General features: G+C 33.3%; 1 protein-coding gene across 10 annotated transcripts in view; it reads left to right on the top strand.

Moving 5' to 3' along the window:
• Window positions 1–17,306, top strand: part of LOC142350842 (neogenin-like) — a 97,374-nt gene that overhangs the window by 31,840 nt on the left and 48,228 nt on the right. For all 10 annotated transcript variants that reach the window (XM_075402812.1, XM_075402810.1, XM_075402808.1 and 7 more), the window contains 5 exons: window positions 1,950–2,077; window positions 3,452–3,572; window positions 3,723–3,915; window positions 5,480–5,742; window positions 15,588–15,777. In XM_075402812.1, coding sequence (XP_075258927.1) covers window positions 1,950–2,077; window positions 3,452–3,572; window positions 3,723–3,915; window positions 5,480–5,742; window positions 15,588–15,777 — 895 coding nt within the window. The remainder of the gene's footprint in view (window positions 1–1,949; window positions 2,078–3,451; window positions 3,573–3,722; window positions 3,916–5,479; window positions 5,743–15,587; window positions 15,778–17,306) is intronic.

The following is a 17,306-nucleotide window of genomic DNA, read 5'->3' as shown; positions in this document are numbered from 1 at the left end:
CATATTTTACCCAGATTGATGTTCTTCCTTGAAAATAGATTCTTTGAACAGCAATGTCTACGGAATTTTTCAGTTTTCATAAATTTACAAGTAATCCTGTAGCTGATTATTATTATTTTAAATATGCAATGGTTAAATGTACCACAATGAAATATGTTGCGCTTTCAAATCTTACAGATTTTTGGCTTTGAAAAAATCGGCTGCTTTTTAATTTTGTTGGAATTTTTTTGCTTTCGTTTTCTTCCAAAGATTTAAACCACATAAAACCTAAGCAACAAAATTTTTTTGTTTGACTTGATTTTATAAAGCTTGTATTTGTCCAAAAAAATTTGTTATCTTGAATGTAAAATTCTTATATTGTATAACGAGTGATTCTTCAGTTTAACTGCCGTCTTTAAAGACGTAGATAGATTTTCTCCAAAAACAGTTTTCCAAAATTAAAAATCCGTACATTACGTTCTGTAGTGAATTTCGAGATAGAAAACGCTAATAAAAATGATCAGCCGATAGTGGAGTCAAAATGTTTTAGTCATTGTTTACAAGATTTGCTAAGAGCAAACACTATTTGGTATGAATACAAAACCTATTGGCCCTCAGCTTCAATACCATTTTCAGTAGAATTATTTCGTACAACTAATACTTGATTAGAGCACTTTTTTACTATTTTTCTTACCTGCGCGGACCCTAGTCCCAGGACACTTCAGGGCTGAATTTTTAAATTCACATATTAAATGGAAGAATCAGTTTTGAATTCAGAAAAATGATTTGAATAATGACTTTGAACTAGTCAAATAAAAATTTGATTTTTATCACGATCAACCGAAATTCATGTGAAATTGAAATTTTCGAAAGTAGCAAAAAAAACAGAGAATGATGAAATCGCCAGGAAACTGGCGTCCCAAGCTGTAAGGAAACGTTACAAGAACCTTTCCTACAAGAGCGTTACCTTTTCATGAATGCCAGCCATGATTGTTTTATCTTTTTTGCTTTCTTTTATCGTGCTCTTTCACGGCTGTATTTTGTCAACACCAAGCTATGTTTGTTGATGTTGGTAGCAAAACGATACTCAAAGGATAAAAAAGAAAGTGATAGAAAAGTTTCCAAAATGGCAGAAGTTGGCCAAAAAGTTACGTCTCAAAACTTTTTTCTTAAAGTTCCATATCCCTCGCTAGTTCAGATCTAAACTATGAGAGCTGTAAAATAATGCAGCAAATGCTAGTTTAAGATTTCCTCAATAAAGTCGTCACTGGGGCTAGCATCACAGTTTCCCCGTTTCTCAAAAAATGAGGCAGAAACAGGCAACGTGGTTCAGATGTTAATGCCTATAATACGCCTACAAATGCAATAGCCCTGCTGGGTGAAAAGTTTTACTATTAGGTATTTAATCTGCCTAAAAACACTTTGAAAGGAAAAGTCACGTTTTCTCTAGTTTGTGGACATATACACACATACACCTTGAGTATGCGACCGTATTTGATAGCAACTGATTTTTTTTGTCATGTTCTGTTGGATTCCGTAATTTATTCAAATGCTAAAAAACTTTCAAAGTTCCCTAACGAATCAATAGACCAGAGTCAATAAACGAGAGTGGATGAGAATCCTGCAAGGTCTTAAAAGATTCTGTGAGATAAATTTTCAGCAACCGCCTTATGACCATTAATTATCCTGCAAAAACGATGGAAGCTTTGAAGAAAAGTTTTTAACGCAATGCATTAGCGGTTGTAAAATGAGCATTCAGAGAAGAGTGGGTTTATTCAGACTTACCAAACGAAACCTGTGTCAAGACAAAAATCTTTTATACCTACAAACAAATTGCTCCATAAGACTATTTAGCACAGGTAGAAAAAACGATTGAGTAATAAGGCGTTGAATGGTTAGGTACATTGGGTTTTTAGTATTTCGGTTAAATAACGTAAAAATGCAGAAACTATTTCTTTTGTTCGTTATAGCTGACTTGGTCTGGACAGTCTCTCTGAAAGACTTCTCCTTCGATGTGAACCCAGTCAAACCCTACTATTCTGTGACCCCTGGATCTTCCTACACGCTATCATGTCCCCTTGACTTCTCAAAATATCAGGTACAGTCTGACCTTGGCCTCTTATAGCTAGTTCCGCAAAGTTGCAATTGCAACATTGTGGAACTAACTATATTAAGAAGGCAAGAGAAAATTTTCCGACAGTTCTTGCATAATCTTATTATTTCTTGTTTTCAAATCCCTAAAACTTGACAAATCTTGCCAAGATCTTGAAGATTCTTTCTTGTTAATCGTATCAAAATCTTAATTTTTGAATTTCTTGCAAAGATCTTGCATGTCCGCACATATCTTGACTTTTCCCCACCAATAATCCTAACAAGATCTTATCAAGATTTGTCAAGTTTCAATAAACTTTCTATCAAGATGTTTCAAGTTTAATTTCACTGGTAACGCATTCGAGCTGTCAAAATTCTGCAGGTATTCAAATGAACATCAAGATGCCTGTATTTGCATGTTTTAAACCTGGACTTTGCCCTTTTGAAATGCTCGGTAGCGTCGCAGCTTTGTGGGACTATAGGAACTATAGGAACTTTAGTTTAGTGTATTGGTGTCATTTACAAGGCAATTAAATTTTTTTCTAGAGCTGTTTAAATTTGTTGTACAGATTGGAATCATCTAAAAAATTCATTCTATAAATTGCCCTAGTTGAAATTCGACGGTTATCTTGCAAGCTTTTGATGACATTAGAACCATTTTCATTAATTTCCTATTTCAGTCTTTGTTGTATGTTCAATTTTCAGCTTGTAACAAAATCCCATCCATCTCAAAATATCTTAAAACCATGGAAGTTCTTCATTTTAATTGTTATGTTATAGACAGTCCCATAAAGTTCCAATGCTATCGAACGTTTCAAAGGTCAAAGTTTCACATTTAAAACATGGAGATATCTAGCAAAACACGGCCCATTTGCATGCCCCGAGCTTTTCGATTGTTCGCTTGCGTTGCAACTTTATGGGACTTACTATAAACACTGATTTTTAGACAACATTTTGAGCAGCATGAGACTACGCGTCATGAAATTGACCTTATTGACCTCATTGGTATCCAGTGGAAAAGATTTTTTAGAGCATTGACCTTTAAGATCTGCATGCTGTTTTAGGATAATATAGACTTTTAACCCTCTTGACCTTGTAGTTATGCCCCATTTTGTATACGGTTTTAAACTGTTATGAGTTCACGTCAGTCAAAAGAAATCGTTGTTTCGTGGAAGATTAATCTGTTCTTTTGAATTCCCTTTTTTCTGATAGAAAAACTTATTATAGTATCTCGGCTATCGTCATTCCTCATAATTTTATCGAGCGGCAGTGTTAAAAATAATTAATAACAGAAAATTAAACCTGTAAATTTTGTTTGTTGTTAGATGCAGTGAGTAAGATGCGCGAATAAAAATAACAAAATTATTGTTTTTTTTTCCAGCCAAGTACAGAAGAAGACTTGAGAACCAAGCTGTTTTGGTACTTCAACGGACGACAGTTTTCGGGTGACACGGACACCCACTCTGTAACTGCTGCTCTTCTTCATATAACTAAAGTTGAAGGTAAATTTTGGAGTCTTTCGCAATACAGCCCCCCATCCTCCCCCCCCCCCCCCACCCCCCACGAAATTAACAGCCCCCCCCCCCCCCCCCATTATTAACTTTTCACGATCACGTCTTCATTTCCGACTGTGTATGCATTTACTTTTTCAGACGCTGTATATGGCAACTACTCCTGTCGATTCCTAGCTCTAGACGGAGCATCTGTGACGTCACCCCCGATGCGACTGGTGAAGGGATCAGCTCCCTCTCTCATCAAACAGAGCAGAACTCTCGACGTCAGGGAGAAACTGTTATTCTACGTGGAGTGCTTGGGGGATTTCGGGTCACCTACGGGAACTGTAACGTAAGTAGATTCTTGTATTAGAAAAATACTAGCGGAATTAATCTCCCGATATCACAGAGCGGAGGTTGTTACTTAACATGTAACTTTGGTTGGCTTCTAGAACCTATCGCCAGATCCCGTTTTCGGTGGTCGAAATATCCCGTTAGAAAAACTTTATTAAGTGCTGAAATCTCTAAGAAATCTTAAAATAATTTTAATTTCGATAAATTTGGCGGCTTTTAGTTCTTTTTAACCAAACTTTCCTCGACCTAAGAATGTGTAACGTTAGGTTGGAGTGGGGTGGGGTTGAAAGGTGTAATTAATGCTAGATTATTATGGGGATGTTTGTAGGAAATATGTGTGTAATTTTTTTGTACATTTTTTAAATGTGGAGAAATTTTAAAACTTAGAGGACAAACCAATTTTTCAAAATTGTTCATTTATTTCGTATGCAAAATTAGTTTTGATATATCATACTTTAAAAAGATCTTCAAAGAATGGCGAAGATACTTTATTATTTCTACCATCATAAAAATTACAATAAATGCTGCAATTATTTGCATAGTTGGTTGCCGACGCGGTTATTTAACCGTCTTTAAACTCACACCAAATGCGCAAGTATTACTATGGTGAGATAACAACTTTCTACACCAATTTTTGCATTACAAACACGTCGCGATAGCGAGTCTGTTTTTGAAAGGCTTGGACAAATATAGATGAAAGGCATGAACAATCTTAGATGTCGGCAGTTATTGAAGCAAAAATATGCTACACAATTCCCGGAGTTTATGAGTCACCATGTGAAAAAATTTAACGGTTGGTCATTTTCTCAACCAAAAAAGGAAAGTGATCAATAATGTTTGATGGTGTAAAAAGCAGATAATTTGTTTTTTTTGGCAGTTTTTCGTTATCGTTGGCAATACATGCGTGTTATTTCGCTTTCATCTTGATGAAAGAAAGATCTGATATTCAAATGACCCTTGAAAAACACTCCGACGGTTATAATGACGCAATATATGGTGCTCAGGAATTATCTTTTTTTGCAGTTTTTTTGCAGAACAATGCCACCAAATAAAAAAATTAGGTTTGAAATGAAAAGTCGCATGCTGAATTTTTTTTTGTTATAATTTTTCTCATGTTTTTCCTGGGCTGAACTTCACCGTTAAAAAAAATCAGTGTTTATTATTTATAGCAGAATAGGTTGATAATGTTTAGCAGCTGTCGGCAAAATGATGACACGTTACGCTCAGAAGTTTAAACTTTTCACATATAATTTTATTCACAATTTTTGGTCATACTCGGATTTCTTATTAAAGTGTTGACAATTTCTAAAATTAAGTCCAGAAAATGCTGATGTCAATCTGTAGCAGTTAAGCCGGGGGGGGGGGGGGGGGGGGGGGGTCAGGGAAATAATTCTCGCTAGCCCAATATGTATAATGTCCCTTGAGTTCATTGAACTTGAGAAGGATTTACTAAATCGAGTTTTATGAGTCTATTTAAATTTGAGTTAGCTTCATATCAGATCCGAAATCACTCTTAAGGGATTTGATCAAAGTCCAGACTGGGAACTCTGGGACTTTTACAGGTGGTTCGTCGACAATGAAGAGATCCCCGGATCCTCGTCAACTTCAAAACCCTCAAACGGCGATTCCCAGAAGTCAACCTCCGGGCACAGGTCTTTATTCACAAGTTTACCCTCGGGTCTTTTGGAAATTGGGGGAATTTCCCAGTCTGACTTCAACCTGGATTCCAAAATTCATTGCGAGGTGACAAATCAGCACGGGAAAGACACCTCAGGGGGCTTGACTCTCACATTTATCAACCCCACCGGCAATTCGGATTACTACAGTTAGTATTGTAAACAAACTGAGCTTATAACTGGATTTATTACGTGTTTATAGCCCAGGTTATAACTAAAGTTATAAGATTCGCTCTTCGGTTCATGAACTTATAATAATATAAAACTTTCTAAACAAATTGTCTCAGGTTAAAGTTATTAATCAAAAGAGCGAAAGTAGACCGGAAATCTGTTGTGTTACGCTAAGAAATCTCTACAAACAAACTTCTCAATTACTCAACGCGCTTTTATTTGGCATTTACCGAAACGTTACAAGTTTAATTTACCTTGACTATGAAGTCAATTTAGAAACTATGTTCCTTATAGTCAATTTATGTTTGATATAACTTCTAAATATAAAACTAACTTTACAACTATAACTAAAAGCTAAGTTTACCTTCTAAATTTATAACTAGATTTACGAGCGAGTTTATAACTAGCAGTATAACTGACATGTGTTATAGCTTCGCCTTCACCGCTTTTCCATAACATCAATCGGAAAAGTGAAATTGCGTTTATTAATTGTAGATGACAAGATAGCCTTTGTAAATTGGAAATTTATGAGAAACTATCAGGAAAAAATTGATACTTGAAAAAGCTTCAAGTGATTTGTGCAAGAATAGTCCATAATGAAAGTGGGCGAACTTTGCGAAATTTTGAAACTGTTTGAAATGAAATAACATTTACTCATTGAGGGTCATTTAGCAAAAAGTGAGAATAACTGTTATAATGCTTAAGGCGTAAATAAATTCGAAAATGTTCTTTCGAGTTGATCATGAGTAGAATGACATCATTTTAAAGCCCCCAGAGCTTAGCTTTAACTTTTGAATGAGCTCCTAACTGAAATTAAAAGAATAGTATATGTTTAAGATCTGAAAAAAACTTTTATTTTTATATTTTATTGAAATTTTAGGAAAAGATGTTTTGAAGTTCGAAAAAGAAATGCAGTCCGTTGCCATGGAAAAATTGGCATTTTTAATAGGCGAGACAATTTTACTATTGAAAAAATTTTACTGTTGAAAAAAAATTCTGAGGTTGGAATCGATTTTCTAAACCAGTTTTTCAACATAACAGCAGTTACGAGAAATAAATTTCCATATTCAACCGGTATTAATAATTCTGAGATTAGTACGCGCAGATTAGTATCCGTTTTAAAATAATAATGCATGGGAGAGAGTTTTCAAATCGGATTACGTTGGCCGTTTCTGGAAAGTAATTTCATATACAGAAATTGATTATCTTGTTTTTAAGTACTGTAAAAAATTGGAGCGATATAGAATTAATGCAATTGAGAAGTAATTAACAGCCAAAGAAATACAAATACTTTTAAAATTGTGAGACGGTGCAGGATGAGCAGAAAAATGTTCCTCAAATAATTAAGTTTTTTATTAAATGCGACTGTTTTGGTAATTCTTAGAAAATTCGTGATTGAAGCGAATAGAAAGAAGCAGAAAATAGCTCCTTATGTCGAGTTTTACCAAACCACTGCTATTTTTATGTGCTACCTACGTTCGGGGGATTGATATAAAAGAACTTAGAAAGCACCCGTTGCTTTTATCCATCTGGTCTCCAAGAGTTCTTAGATTCCTGGGAAATTTTCTCTAAAAAAGCTCGCAGATCATTAACTTGCTAAAGGTTTAAGAGATCAACCATAACTTGGAATTGACATTTTCTAATCATTTTTTATTTCGTTTTATCACTCTCTTTATGTTAATGTCCACGTGACCTTAACTCCAATTTTATTTATGTTGAGCATGACCACTTATATATTTACGAACATCAGTTTTGAAGTTTTTGTTTTTTTTTCCGGTTTCAGGGCAATCACCTTAAATTTTATGAAGTCTAAATTTTTTTTTGTTTGTAAGGGCATTAATTTTAGTGTGGACAAATAGAACCTAAAATATTTCAGAAAAACAAGACATACTCGACTAATAACGTGACTCAGTTTTTTATTTTTTGCTCCTTTTTCTATGATTTATTGGAACGCTTATCTTTATTATCTTTAAATGGTCTCAAAAAAATGTAAACTATTCACTGTAGGTGTTAATAAGATAATTGATATAGAACAATTTTTGACTTTGTAATTTTGTGAGTTTCATTCTCAAAACTGTTTCAGCTGGGTTTTTCTCTTAGAACAATCTGGAATAAGTTGCCCTGATATTAAAACACACAACTCACAATTTTTGTCGGAATCAAAAACGATGAAGCTGGTGTTCTCCAAAAACTTTTTGTACTGTTTTTTCATATTAATATAACTTTCGGACATTTAGCTCGTTAAGTTCAACACTTTTCAACTCGTAAATATCAAAGTTTTTGCTCACTCACTTTGACTTCAAACAAAAATAATAATTATTTTAGAGGGCAGCTTAAGAAGAATTGAGAGCTCGTATTTTTTCTACCTTATTGCAAAATGACAGAACAATTTCTTAAAATCTCAATTTTATGTTGAATCGTTAAAATACTACATCTCCGTAAAAATATCTTTTGTGACTTTTGTGTCTTTACTATGTGTTAGAAGGACGAGCTCAAACAATCTAATGTAAATGGTGCCTAGAAAAAGCATTATATATAGAAACGAAGCCCTGGCAAACCAGCAAAAATAAAATAATGGGTTAGAAATGACGCGAGATGCTCGATTATGGGTGCTTAAGACCTGTTGTTGTAATTTTTACCACTCGTCGCTGTCGAGTATGAGATGATAGTTCAAACTCATTATTGATGCCTTCCCCAGTAGTTGCGCCTGCGCAACTACTGTTGTCTTCTTTAGCACAATGCTGAATAAAGTAACAATGCATTATAGAAGTTAATTCTATGAATTGTTTTTGTAATTTTTCTTTGACATCAAAATTTTCATTAAGTTGACGTTTGTGGAAATTGAATTTGGTCTCTTTCCAAGAAGTCAGTATCTGTATCTATTCACGTTTGCGTTTATGAAGTATTTCCTTATATAATTTTTTTCAGATTTTTTCATGAAAACGCTTCATTTCCGACAAAAATGATTTGTTTTTTTTTGAATTAAAATCTAAATTTTTGTTTAAAAAGATATTCTTCTTCGCATGGGTTTTAAATTAGAGATGAATTAGCATATCAAAAATTGCTTTGAGATAATTGCCATAGTTGTCTTTGCTTGCTTGCTTTTTTGAAGAAGATGAAAAAGAAGAAGACGAAAATGATGATGAAGAAGAAAGGAAGAGGAAAAAAACAAAATCGATTAAGTTCAAGTGACTTTTAGACTGGTCTGAGAGGTGTCATGAAAAACAATATTTCCCTCCTGAGCTTTCGTGCTCCGTTTTATTAGGGTTTTTTAATTCGTGCAAGTGTCTTGCATCATAAACATTGGTTGTAAATTATTTTTTAGGACACACTTTTATCGCGTGCTTTTGTAATGTGGAGAATAATCAATTAGAAATTTTAGTAATATCTAACTAGTTCAAGTGGAATTGAGCCAGCGTTTTTTTTTCTAGAAACCACTATTAGCCTGGTTGCTCAATTCGCTTCATAAAGTTTCGGAAATCAGTGACGCTTTTACACTAGAAAAATTGTGGTTCTTTAAAAAAATTTTGGATGTTGGATCAAATATTTGGAAATCTTGACAGGAATTAACTCAAGCGAGAAATGAGAACTTTTCATGTTGTTTCATCGTCACTCATTAGACTCCGAATGTTGTCTTGAATCGGACGAATCAGTTTTGCATATGGTAATTGCTGAAACTCTAAATACATTTAACTATTGAGCACCTATTATTTAATTTGAAACTGTATTAGACAGTTTGTCTAATCACCTTATCGGCTTTTGATGAATGAGATCAAAGAGTTTCGAGTCAAGTTCATTTAATCAAATATTTGAATGTTTTTCGATTGATAACAAATCCTGTGCGGTCATTGACTCTAAATTTTCGAAATTAATATCTGAGTGGTTTAGAAAACTTTTGAAATCAGCTTTCCAAAACTAATGTGAATATTCATGTGTTAATCGCGGTGATTGCTAACTAGTAAGTTCGAGCACTTCAAATATAAGTTGTCAACAATAAGTATAGGTTAGGCAACTTTGCTCGAATTCATTAAAAACTTCTGGCGTTTATCAGGAACAACGTGGCGTTTCCTGATGTTAAGCCAGAGTTTCGAATCTGCCAATTTTCCGCAAGTGGAAACGCTCATGTCTGTCTTTTAATTGGCACAGAAGCTAATCACTTAAATTGTAAAAACACAAAAGCAAAACTTGCCTAGCTCTTTTTTTCCTCGTTCTCAAAGTGAGCTTTTTAAAAGCAAAGTTGCATCTACAAAGTGAAATAATCTTAATTTTAAGATTTTCTGTTGTTCTCAGAAATCATTTTAAAAGAAAAGAAGTAATTTTCCTTATGATGGATTCTGGAATAATCTGGAATGATGGAAAAGTAAAGTTCACCTAACTTAGGCTAATCCAAATTTTGTTTTCACTGATTTCGGTTTTTGTTTCATTTTTCCGTTGTCTTGCACGCTACGGAACTTCAAAGTTTCTTAACTTGAGATAAATTAATTTCAGAAAATTGAACTAGCCGTGTCGTGCTAAATTTTTCGATTTTTTTAAATTACCAGTTATCAAAATCTGATCATCGAACAGTTAGTCTTATGCGACGATAAAAGATCTTAAGAGGGACTATTTGTGTAAAAATCTTTTCTATTTTTTGGAGATTTGGTTGTTTTTCAATTAAAATTACTTTATACAATTTTAGTATTTTTTCCTGTACGTTTTAATGTTTTGTCCTGACTGATTGTTACTTTTGAGGAGAATAATTCGGACAGATTATTAAAACAAAAATTATGGAATGAAGATTTTTCCAAGAATTTAGTAGGTTCAGGAGTGCATCCATCGTTCAGCAAATTTGTGAATGTAAATAGCGTTTTCTGTGCCCTCGCATATGTATGTACGGTGTATGTGTGTTTTACTGAGACTTTTCCGATTTATTCTTAAATAAATTTTTCGCCAAGCAAGATCCATTTCCGGAAACTCTGACTGATTATTATCAACAACTATGCACTTCCTTTCAAGAGGAAATCTGGTCAATTATTTTATGTTCAGTAAAAATCTTTAAAAATTTTGTACAGATTTTGATTTTTAGGTAATTGCAAGAAGTTTTTTCTTTGCAAACGTATGTACGTTGTTTAAATCAGATCGCTAATTTTTTCTGATAATGAGAAAGAGGCATGTTATTGCAAACCTTCTTTAGCATGGTCTCTCTACTAAATTAAAGGAAAAACAGAAGGGTCAAACAGTTTAATCTTTGTAAACACTTTTTCATGATGATAATGTTATAAAATACAATACAACAGAAGCTGGTTGTAATTGAGGCACTAAATAGGGGAACTTTCAAATGTTTTTTTCTGTCATTCGTCCATCTCAAAATTTCTCTCGTTTTTTATATATGAATGCAATGCGCTTTTCATAGAAAACATCAATTGTCGTACAAGAGTGTAACAATCCAACTGTGGTATTAACTAACTCCATATACTGCTAAAGAATTAGAGATAAGAGGACTCGATTCTTCTATCTCCAGAACCCCGTACAGTAATGCTACCGTTGCACCAAAGTTCTGCTGAAGTAACAACTTTGTTAGCTTGATATAGCATAAACTGGGTGATTACAAGAGCATGTCCTATGTCCTAGAACCATTTAGCTAACTTTTGTTAACTTAATTATAAGTTTTTTCGAACAATAAAAATTTTGTGTTCTGAGTGTATTTTTTTCAGAATGGTTAAATGAAATATTTAACTTGGTTAAATACATCATTGTCTTTATGGTGACAATGAGTCTTATTGATGTTTATAATAATAATTAATTGTTTTCTGTAGTCAACAATGTCACGAGTTAATCACTCATTTAACAACACAATCATTTGACTACAGAGAAATCACTATATGTTTGAAAAACTTCAACTTAGCTCCCGACCTCAAGACCCTCGCTAGCTTTCAATCTTAGAACCTCCTTCGACGTTGAGGCAAATTCACAGTCTCTCTTGGGAATCCCTTTATAAGCTAAAGTGGGGACTCTAATTTACGGTGGGAAATCATTCCTCAAACGTCTGAAAATGTTTATTAACGTCGTGTAAATAAACAATAGCATGAGAACTGCGCTGGAGATCAAAACAGTACCAAACGGATTAAGATAACAGACAAAAATAACAAAAACCCACTGAGTCATATTGGTACAAAGCGATCAAACGCTCTTTCCTTTCAAATTTTAGTTCATGTAATACCTGACGGAAATTGTATGTGAACAAAAAGCGCCAATAAAGTCATATTTTCAGCGACGCCTTCAAGCAAGGTGACGAAATTATTACTATTAGACAGTTAAGGCTTGAGTTGATCTTAATTGCCTTTAACAAGATTATAAGATCAATTTCGATTCGTCTAGGATCACATTTGCTCCCAGCTAGGGAGCGAAAATAATATCGAAGTTTCTTCTACAGTCTATACTACCCACGACGTTGGTTAATATATTGACCTAGCGTACATGTATATTAAAAGTTTGGGAAATTTTATCACTTCAGTAATTTCCGCTTCGGTCTAAAAAGGCGCAAGTTGAAAATTAATGTAAATAGTCAATAATTTACGCTCATAAAAGTTTTATTTAAAAAAACAGCGCTTTGTTTAATTTGCGGAACGTGAGAGCATAAAATCGCGAGTACTATTAAGCACTATTACCCACAGACAAAATGATTGCACCAAATTCCCCAAAACACTAAAAATATTTTATTATTATACTGCACAACTGAGAGCGTGAAAGACATGAAAAACATAAGGAGGAGTTTGATATAAAGGAGTTTCTTGTTTGATGTTGAGAGTTTTGTGAGAATCATTGATCAAATACGATCAAACAATCATACAATTTGTGCACCCGATTGTTTGGGGTTTTACCTGTGGAGTAGTATTGCCCCGGTTGAGGTCCAAGCCCACACTGACCAAGAGTAAAAATATTGAGACAATTTTTAAGTTTAATTATTTATTAATAAAGTATGTGGTGTTCCTGCTCAGAAAACACAGAGAATCATTTAAAAGACTGTTGCTCCTGATAGCTAGCAAACACCCAAAAAAGTTGTAATTGTCTCTGGACCAATTGCAAGCACAACAAGGAGGCTCGATAATGTGCGTTTGCACATAAAGTTCCGACCCCCTCATCCACATTTTTGGAATAATTGTCTACCAAATGAGGAACAGATAGAAACCCCAAAAAAATCAAATATTTTTCAAAAATTCAATGTTTGAACAAAAATATTGCCTCCAACTTAAATTCTTCAGTGAAAAAATCCGCATTATATTGATGAGATTTGCCATTGATAAGAAAGCGAGGCAAGACGAACAACAAAATCAAACAACAACAACAAACATTAACTACATCCAAAGCTTTATTTTCATTTAAAAAATTCAACAACAAAGTCAAGATAGCGCCAGATAAAAGTGCAACTGAACAAAATAACTTGTATTTTACTAGAAAGGATATAGGATTAGTCCATAATAAAGCTCGGGTACAATTAGACAAAAAAAAACAAAATCAGCAAATTTATAAAATTCGCTTGTTTTTCAAAAAAAAATTAATCTCAAAGTAATCAAAACCATAAGATAGCAATTGAAAACATCCAATATGTTTATGATCACAAACGCCTCTATAGGAGGGCTTTAAGATCTTTCGTAGTTTATTTTTTTTTGCGGTTACAAAAAGAAAACAAGCAAAAGGAACAACAAACAAAAATTAAACTGAAACTTTTGAGAAAACGCTGTCGAAGCCATAAAGCCATGATTTGCGCCCCAAAATATGTTTGGTTGCGCTTTCTTTGAATGCCAATAGTGTGTTATGTGACCTCTCATTAATGATGCTATGTGAAACGTTGACGAAAAAGAGAAAATTAAGGGGGTAAAATTAAGAAATACTTTTGCATTTTTCGAAAACAATTATTTTGAAAGTCATGGAAACCATTAGCTATAAAAAAATAAATAAGTTGATTTATTTGTCCAAAAAAAGACCTTGAGACCAATCAGAATACGTTTACAAAAAGACCGACAAATGTAGACAAAAATCGAAAATTAATTTTTTTTTGAAAAACCCGTGTCGAAGATAGTAAAGTCAGAACGAATTCTTTGAAATCTTTATATTTGGTACACTTGCGCCTGCTTTTAACTTCAACAATGTTACATGTGACCTGTAATTGACGAGAATAGGTAACAAACACACATAAAAAAGAACAAAAGGCAAATATGAAAAGTGTTTTATTTTAACAATTGTTTTCAAAGACATGAAAGCCATCAGCTATCTACTCAAATCTGAATACAGGACCATCTAATCTTCCGAAAAAGTCGATGAGACCTGTCATTGTCCAGTAAATTTCCTTACACTAAAAGACAAAGTGAAAACGTCAGTTGAAGACTAAAGTAAAAAAAAACTCAATTAAATTCTTCGAGAAAGATGTGTCGAAGCCGTTAAAACCTTGATCTGTACCCTTAAAGATTTTGATATGTTCAATTGTCCATTAGTTTGAACGCCAGCAAGGTTCTATGTGAACTGTCAATATCGTGATACTGTGAATAAACGAGTAAAAATGCGTGAAAAATGGGCAAATGCCTAAAAAAACTGTGAAAACTGGTAGTATTAAAGCCAGAAAAATCTAACTTAACACGTAAAACCACAATAAGGATCCAATTTTATTCAGTAGAAGCAAAAAGCATTCTGTTGTTGCTGACACTAAGCTACAAGTTGACCAAATTGAGAGAAAGGTGACAAATTGTTTGTTTGAAAATCAGTTAGTTTTAGAAGTCAGAACGACCTCAAGCTTTCGAGTAAAACACTAGATACATTAAATCGAAATAGTTTACAAAATAATCGGACCTATCACCAACGAGCTTTGATTTGAACTGTTTGATTCTTTGTTCAATATGAAAACGATCGATTTTTTTTTTTGAAAAAGACTGACTGATTGCAATCTTAATTAATTTTTGGATTGTAACAGTCCAAGATTTGACCAACACTAGCCTTGCTTTTGCTACTCGTCCCCTAGGAACACTTAGTTGCTTCGAATATTATAGATAAAGCTAACTTGTTAGTAAAAAAAATCAAAGATTGTGGTTGCGTTTTTAATAATCAAATGTTAGCAAAAAACGAGAAAATTTAAAATCCAAGAGCACTCTCAAGGGAATTGGAGGTAGGAATAGCCCCTTTGGAGTTCAGAAAGATTCGGTATTGATTTTTGGGTGTGTACTTTCAGCAAATTAAATCAAAATGGACCAAAGAAGCTCATTTTGAGCAGTTGTTGATGAAAATCTTATTTTTTATGAAATATTTAGCCAAAATTTTAGCCAAAAATTTAAGGGCTTAATTCTTCTGTTAAGAACTTTTAGGCACAGATTCCGAAATAGTGAATAAAAATAACTCAGATCTAATATTCAAAAAAATTTAAACCACGATAACTCTCTATAGAAAACGAAATTAAAAAAAGCTTTTCAATTCAATATTCTACTCTGGACGGGCTTTTTAATGATACTACTCGCAATTTTCTACGATGAATATAACGATCGGTCGAAATTGACTGAACAAAATACCATTTGAGTATATAGTCACCCCCCCCCCCTCAAGAGGGTCGGAACAATTAAGTTAACAACAAACTTGACATAAAAATCATATAATCATCAGTTCGAAAAATCATTTTTTCGAACTGAAAAAGATTTATATTTCCATAATTCTTAGGTTAGGCGAAACAACTTGACGTTTATTTTTTTTGTCTTTAATTACAAATTTATAATCGTTTCATCCTCTCAGAAAACGGCCCTGAAGCATTTCTGAGCTCTTTTTTCTTTAATTTCGTTCACGTCTGGAAGTTTTCAATGTTCAGAAATGGAGAACAAACGGGACGTCCAGATTTTCATCCCAATAGGAGAAAGGGCTGTTCTGGAATGCGGGCCCTCTTTAATCCTCTCCGGCAAAGGGACAAACCCAGACCCAGTAGCCTCTTTTGGGGCTTACTCCGGTGATTCATTCACGTGGAATAGGAAACAGGAAACAGGCTCCCAACTTATTGATTGGTAAGTAAACAAATTGTTTGTGGGCGAAAATATAGCTGTTCTATAAAGTTAGCAGCGGCTGATTGTTTGGTCAGATTAGAAAAGATGAAAAGTCGGAACGTCTGAACTAATTTGTAAATACTGCATTAAAGCAGCTTTGAATTATGTGTGAAAATCTTATCAGTTTAGTATAAAATATATCAAATGGTTTTTGTTTACTTTTTTATTCTTATCCAGTTAGCCGAGATGACATTGAGCATCTTTTTAAAAAGCATTTATGTTAAAGTTTTTACCCAATGGTTAAACAAATTTGTAAAAAAAAAACAAAATTACAAAGCATATTTTTGATGTTAATTTACCAGCTGGTAGAAATACATTTAAATCCACTAGTATGTTTTTTGGATTCTTAAAAATAAAAATAGTTTGTGAAGACTCTTAAAGTACTCTTAAATGGCATGCATGCATAACTTAAGATTTCAAGTATCTGTTTAGATTTTCCTTAAGTTTTACATATTGACCAACATTTTAGTTCATTCCAAATTGCGTTTTCATGTTTTCGGTTTTCAATCACAATAGTCATTGATTTCCCGGAGATTGGTGGCAGAGCAAATCAGCGTTGAATCAGTCTAAATACAATATATTTTTGGGATGGCCAACACTCTGTTCATGTCACAATTTACATTTGCCAGATTTTGAGTTTTGAGTGAAATTTACTTCATGAACTACAGTATGAAAATGACAGTACTCATAAACTACTTCTTGAAAATAAAATACTTCCCGCAGAAATTCAAATAGCAAAAACTTCATTAAATAGACTTTTTGATATTGTCCAACAAACAAACATACAAGACCAAAGAAAATTCAGAATAATCGGAGACGTTGAAATTAAAGTTAATAATCGTACAAACGATTTTTCTCTCACAAAAAAATGTAAATCAAAATGGAGTCAAAATTCAATTATAAGAAACTTTGTTCGGAAATGGAATAAACTTCCAAGAGCTCTAAGAAAGGAAAAATCAAAAAAAAAATTAAAAAAAGAATTAAAGGCAGAGATGCAAAAAAGACACGAACGAGTTCCAGTGGACAAAAAAATTGAAGGATTTTAAAGTTTCTTTTTTTAAAATAATTCACGAGAACTAGAAACTGAACCTTAGTTTTTTATTGTTATTATGTTTAGTTATTCAAGGGAAAGATGTAGTATGTTTGATTTATAATATTACAACATGTAACTTTAACCTTGGGGTTATTCGAATTTACATGTTTGAGATTTAAAAAAAAATAATACTGCCTACCCATAGGTTAGAGTTGCTAGGTTAGAGTTGCTAGATCATCAGCTCTTTTCGTTTGCAAATTTAGAAATTTAGTCTCATTGCACTGTAAACCTTGTTTTGTTACGTTTTTTGTGTTTTTAACATTTTTCTGGTTACAGTTAAACTTAATTGCGAATTCATATAAATCTTATGCCACATCCAGACTGGTTTGTTTTTGAGTTATAAGCAAGATCAAATACTGTCTCTTTTGGCCTATATGCAACATGCATAAGATAGACC

This window comes from Convolutriloba macropyga, chromosome 12, assembly GCF_964194025.1.
Source record: "Convolutriloba macropyga chromosome 12, txConMacr16.3, whole genome shotgun sequence".
Taxonomy (NCBI): Eukaryota; Metazoa; Xenacoelomorpha; order Acoela; family Convolutidae; genus Convolutriloba; species Convolutriloba macropyga.
This window is presented reverse-complemented; position numbering and strand designations above follow the sequence as displayed.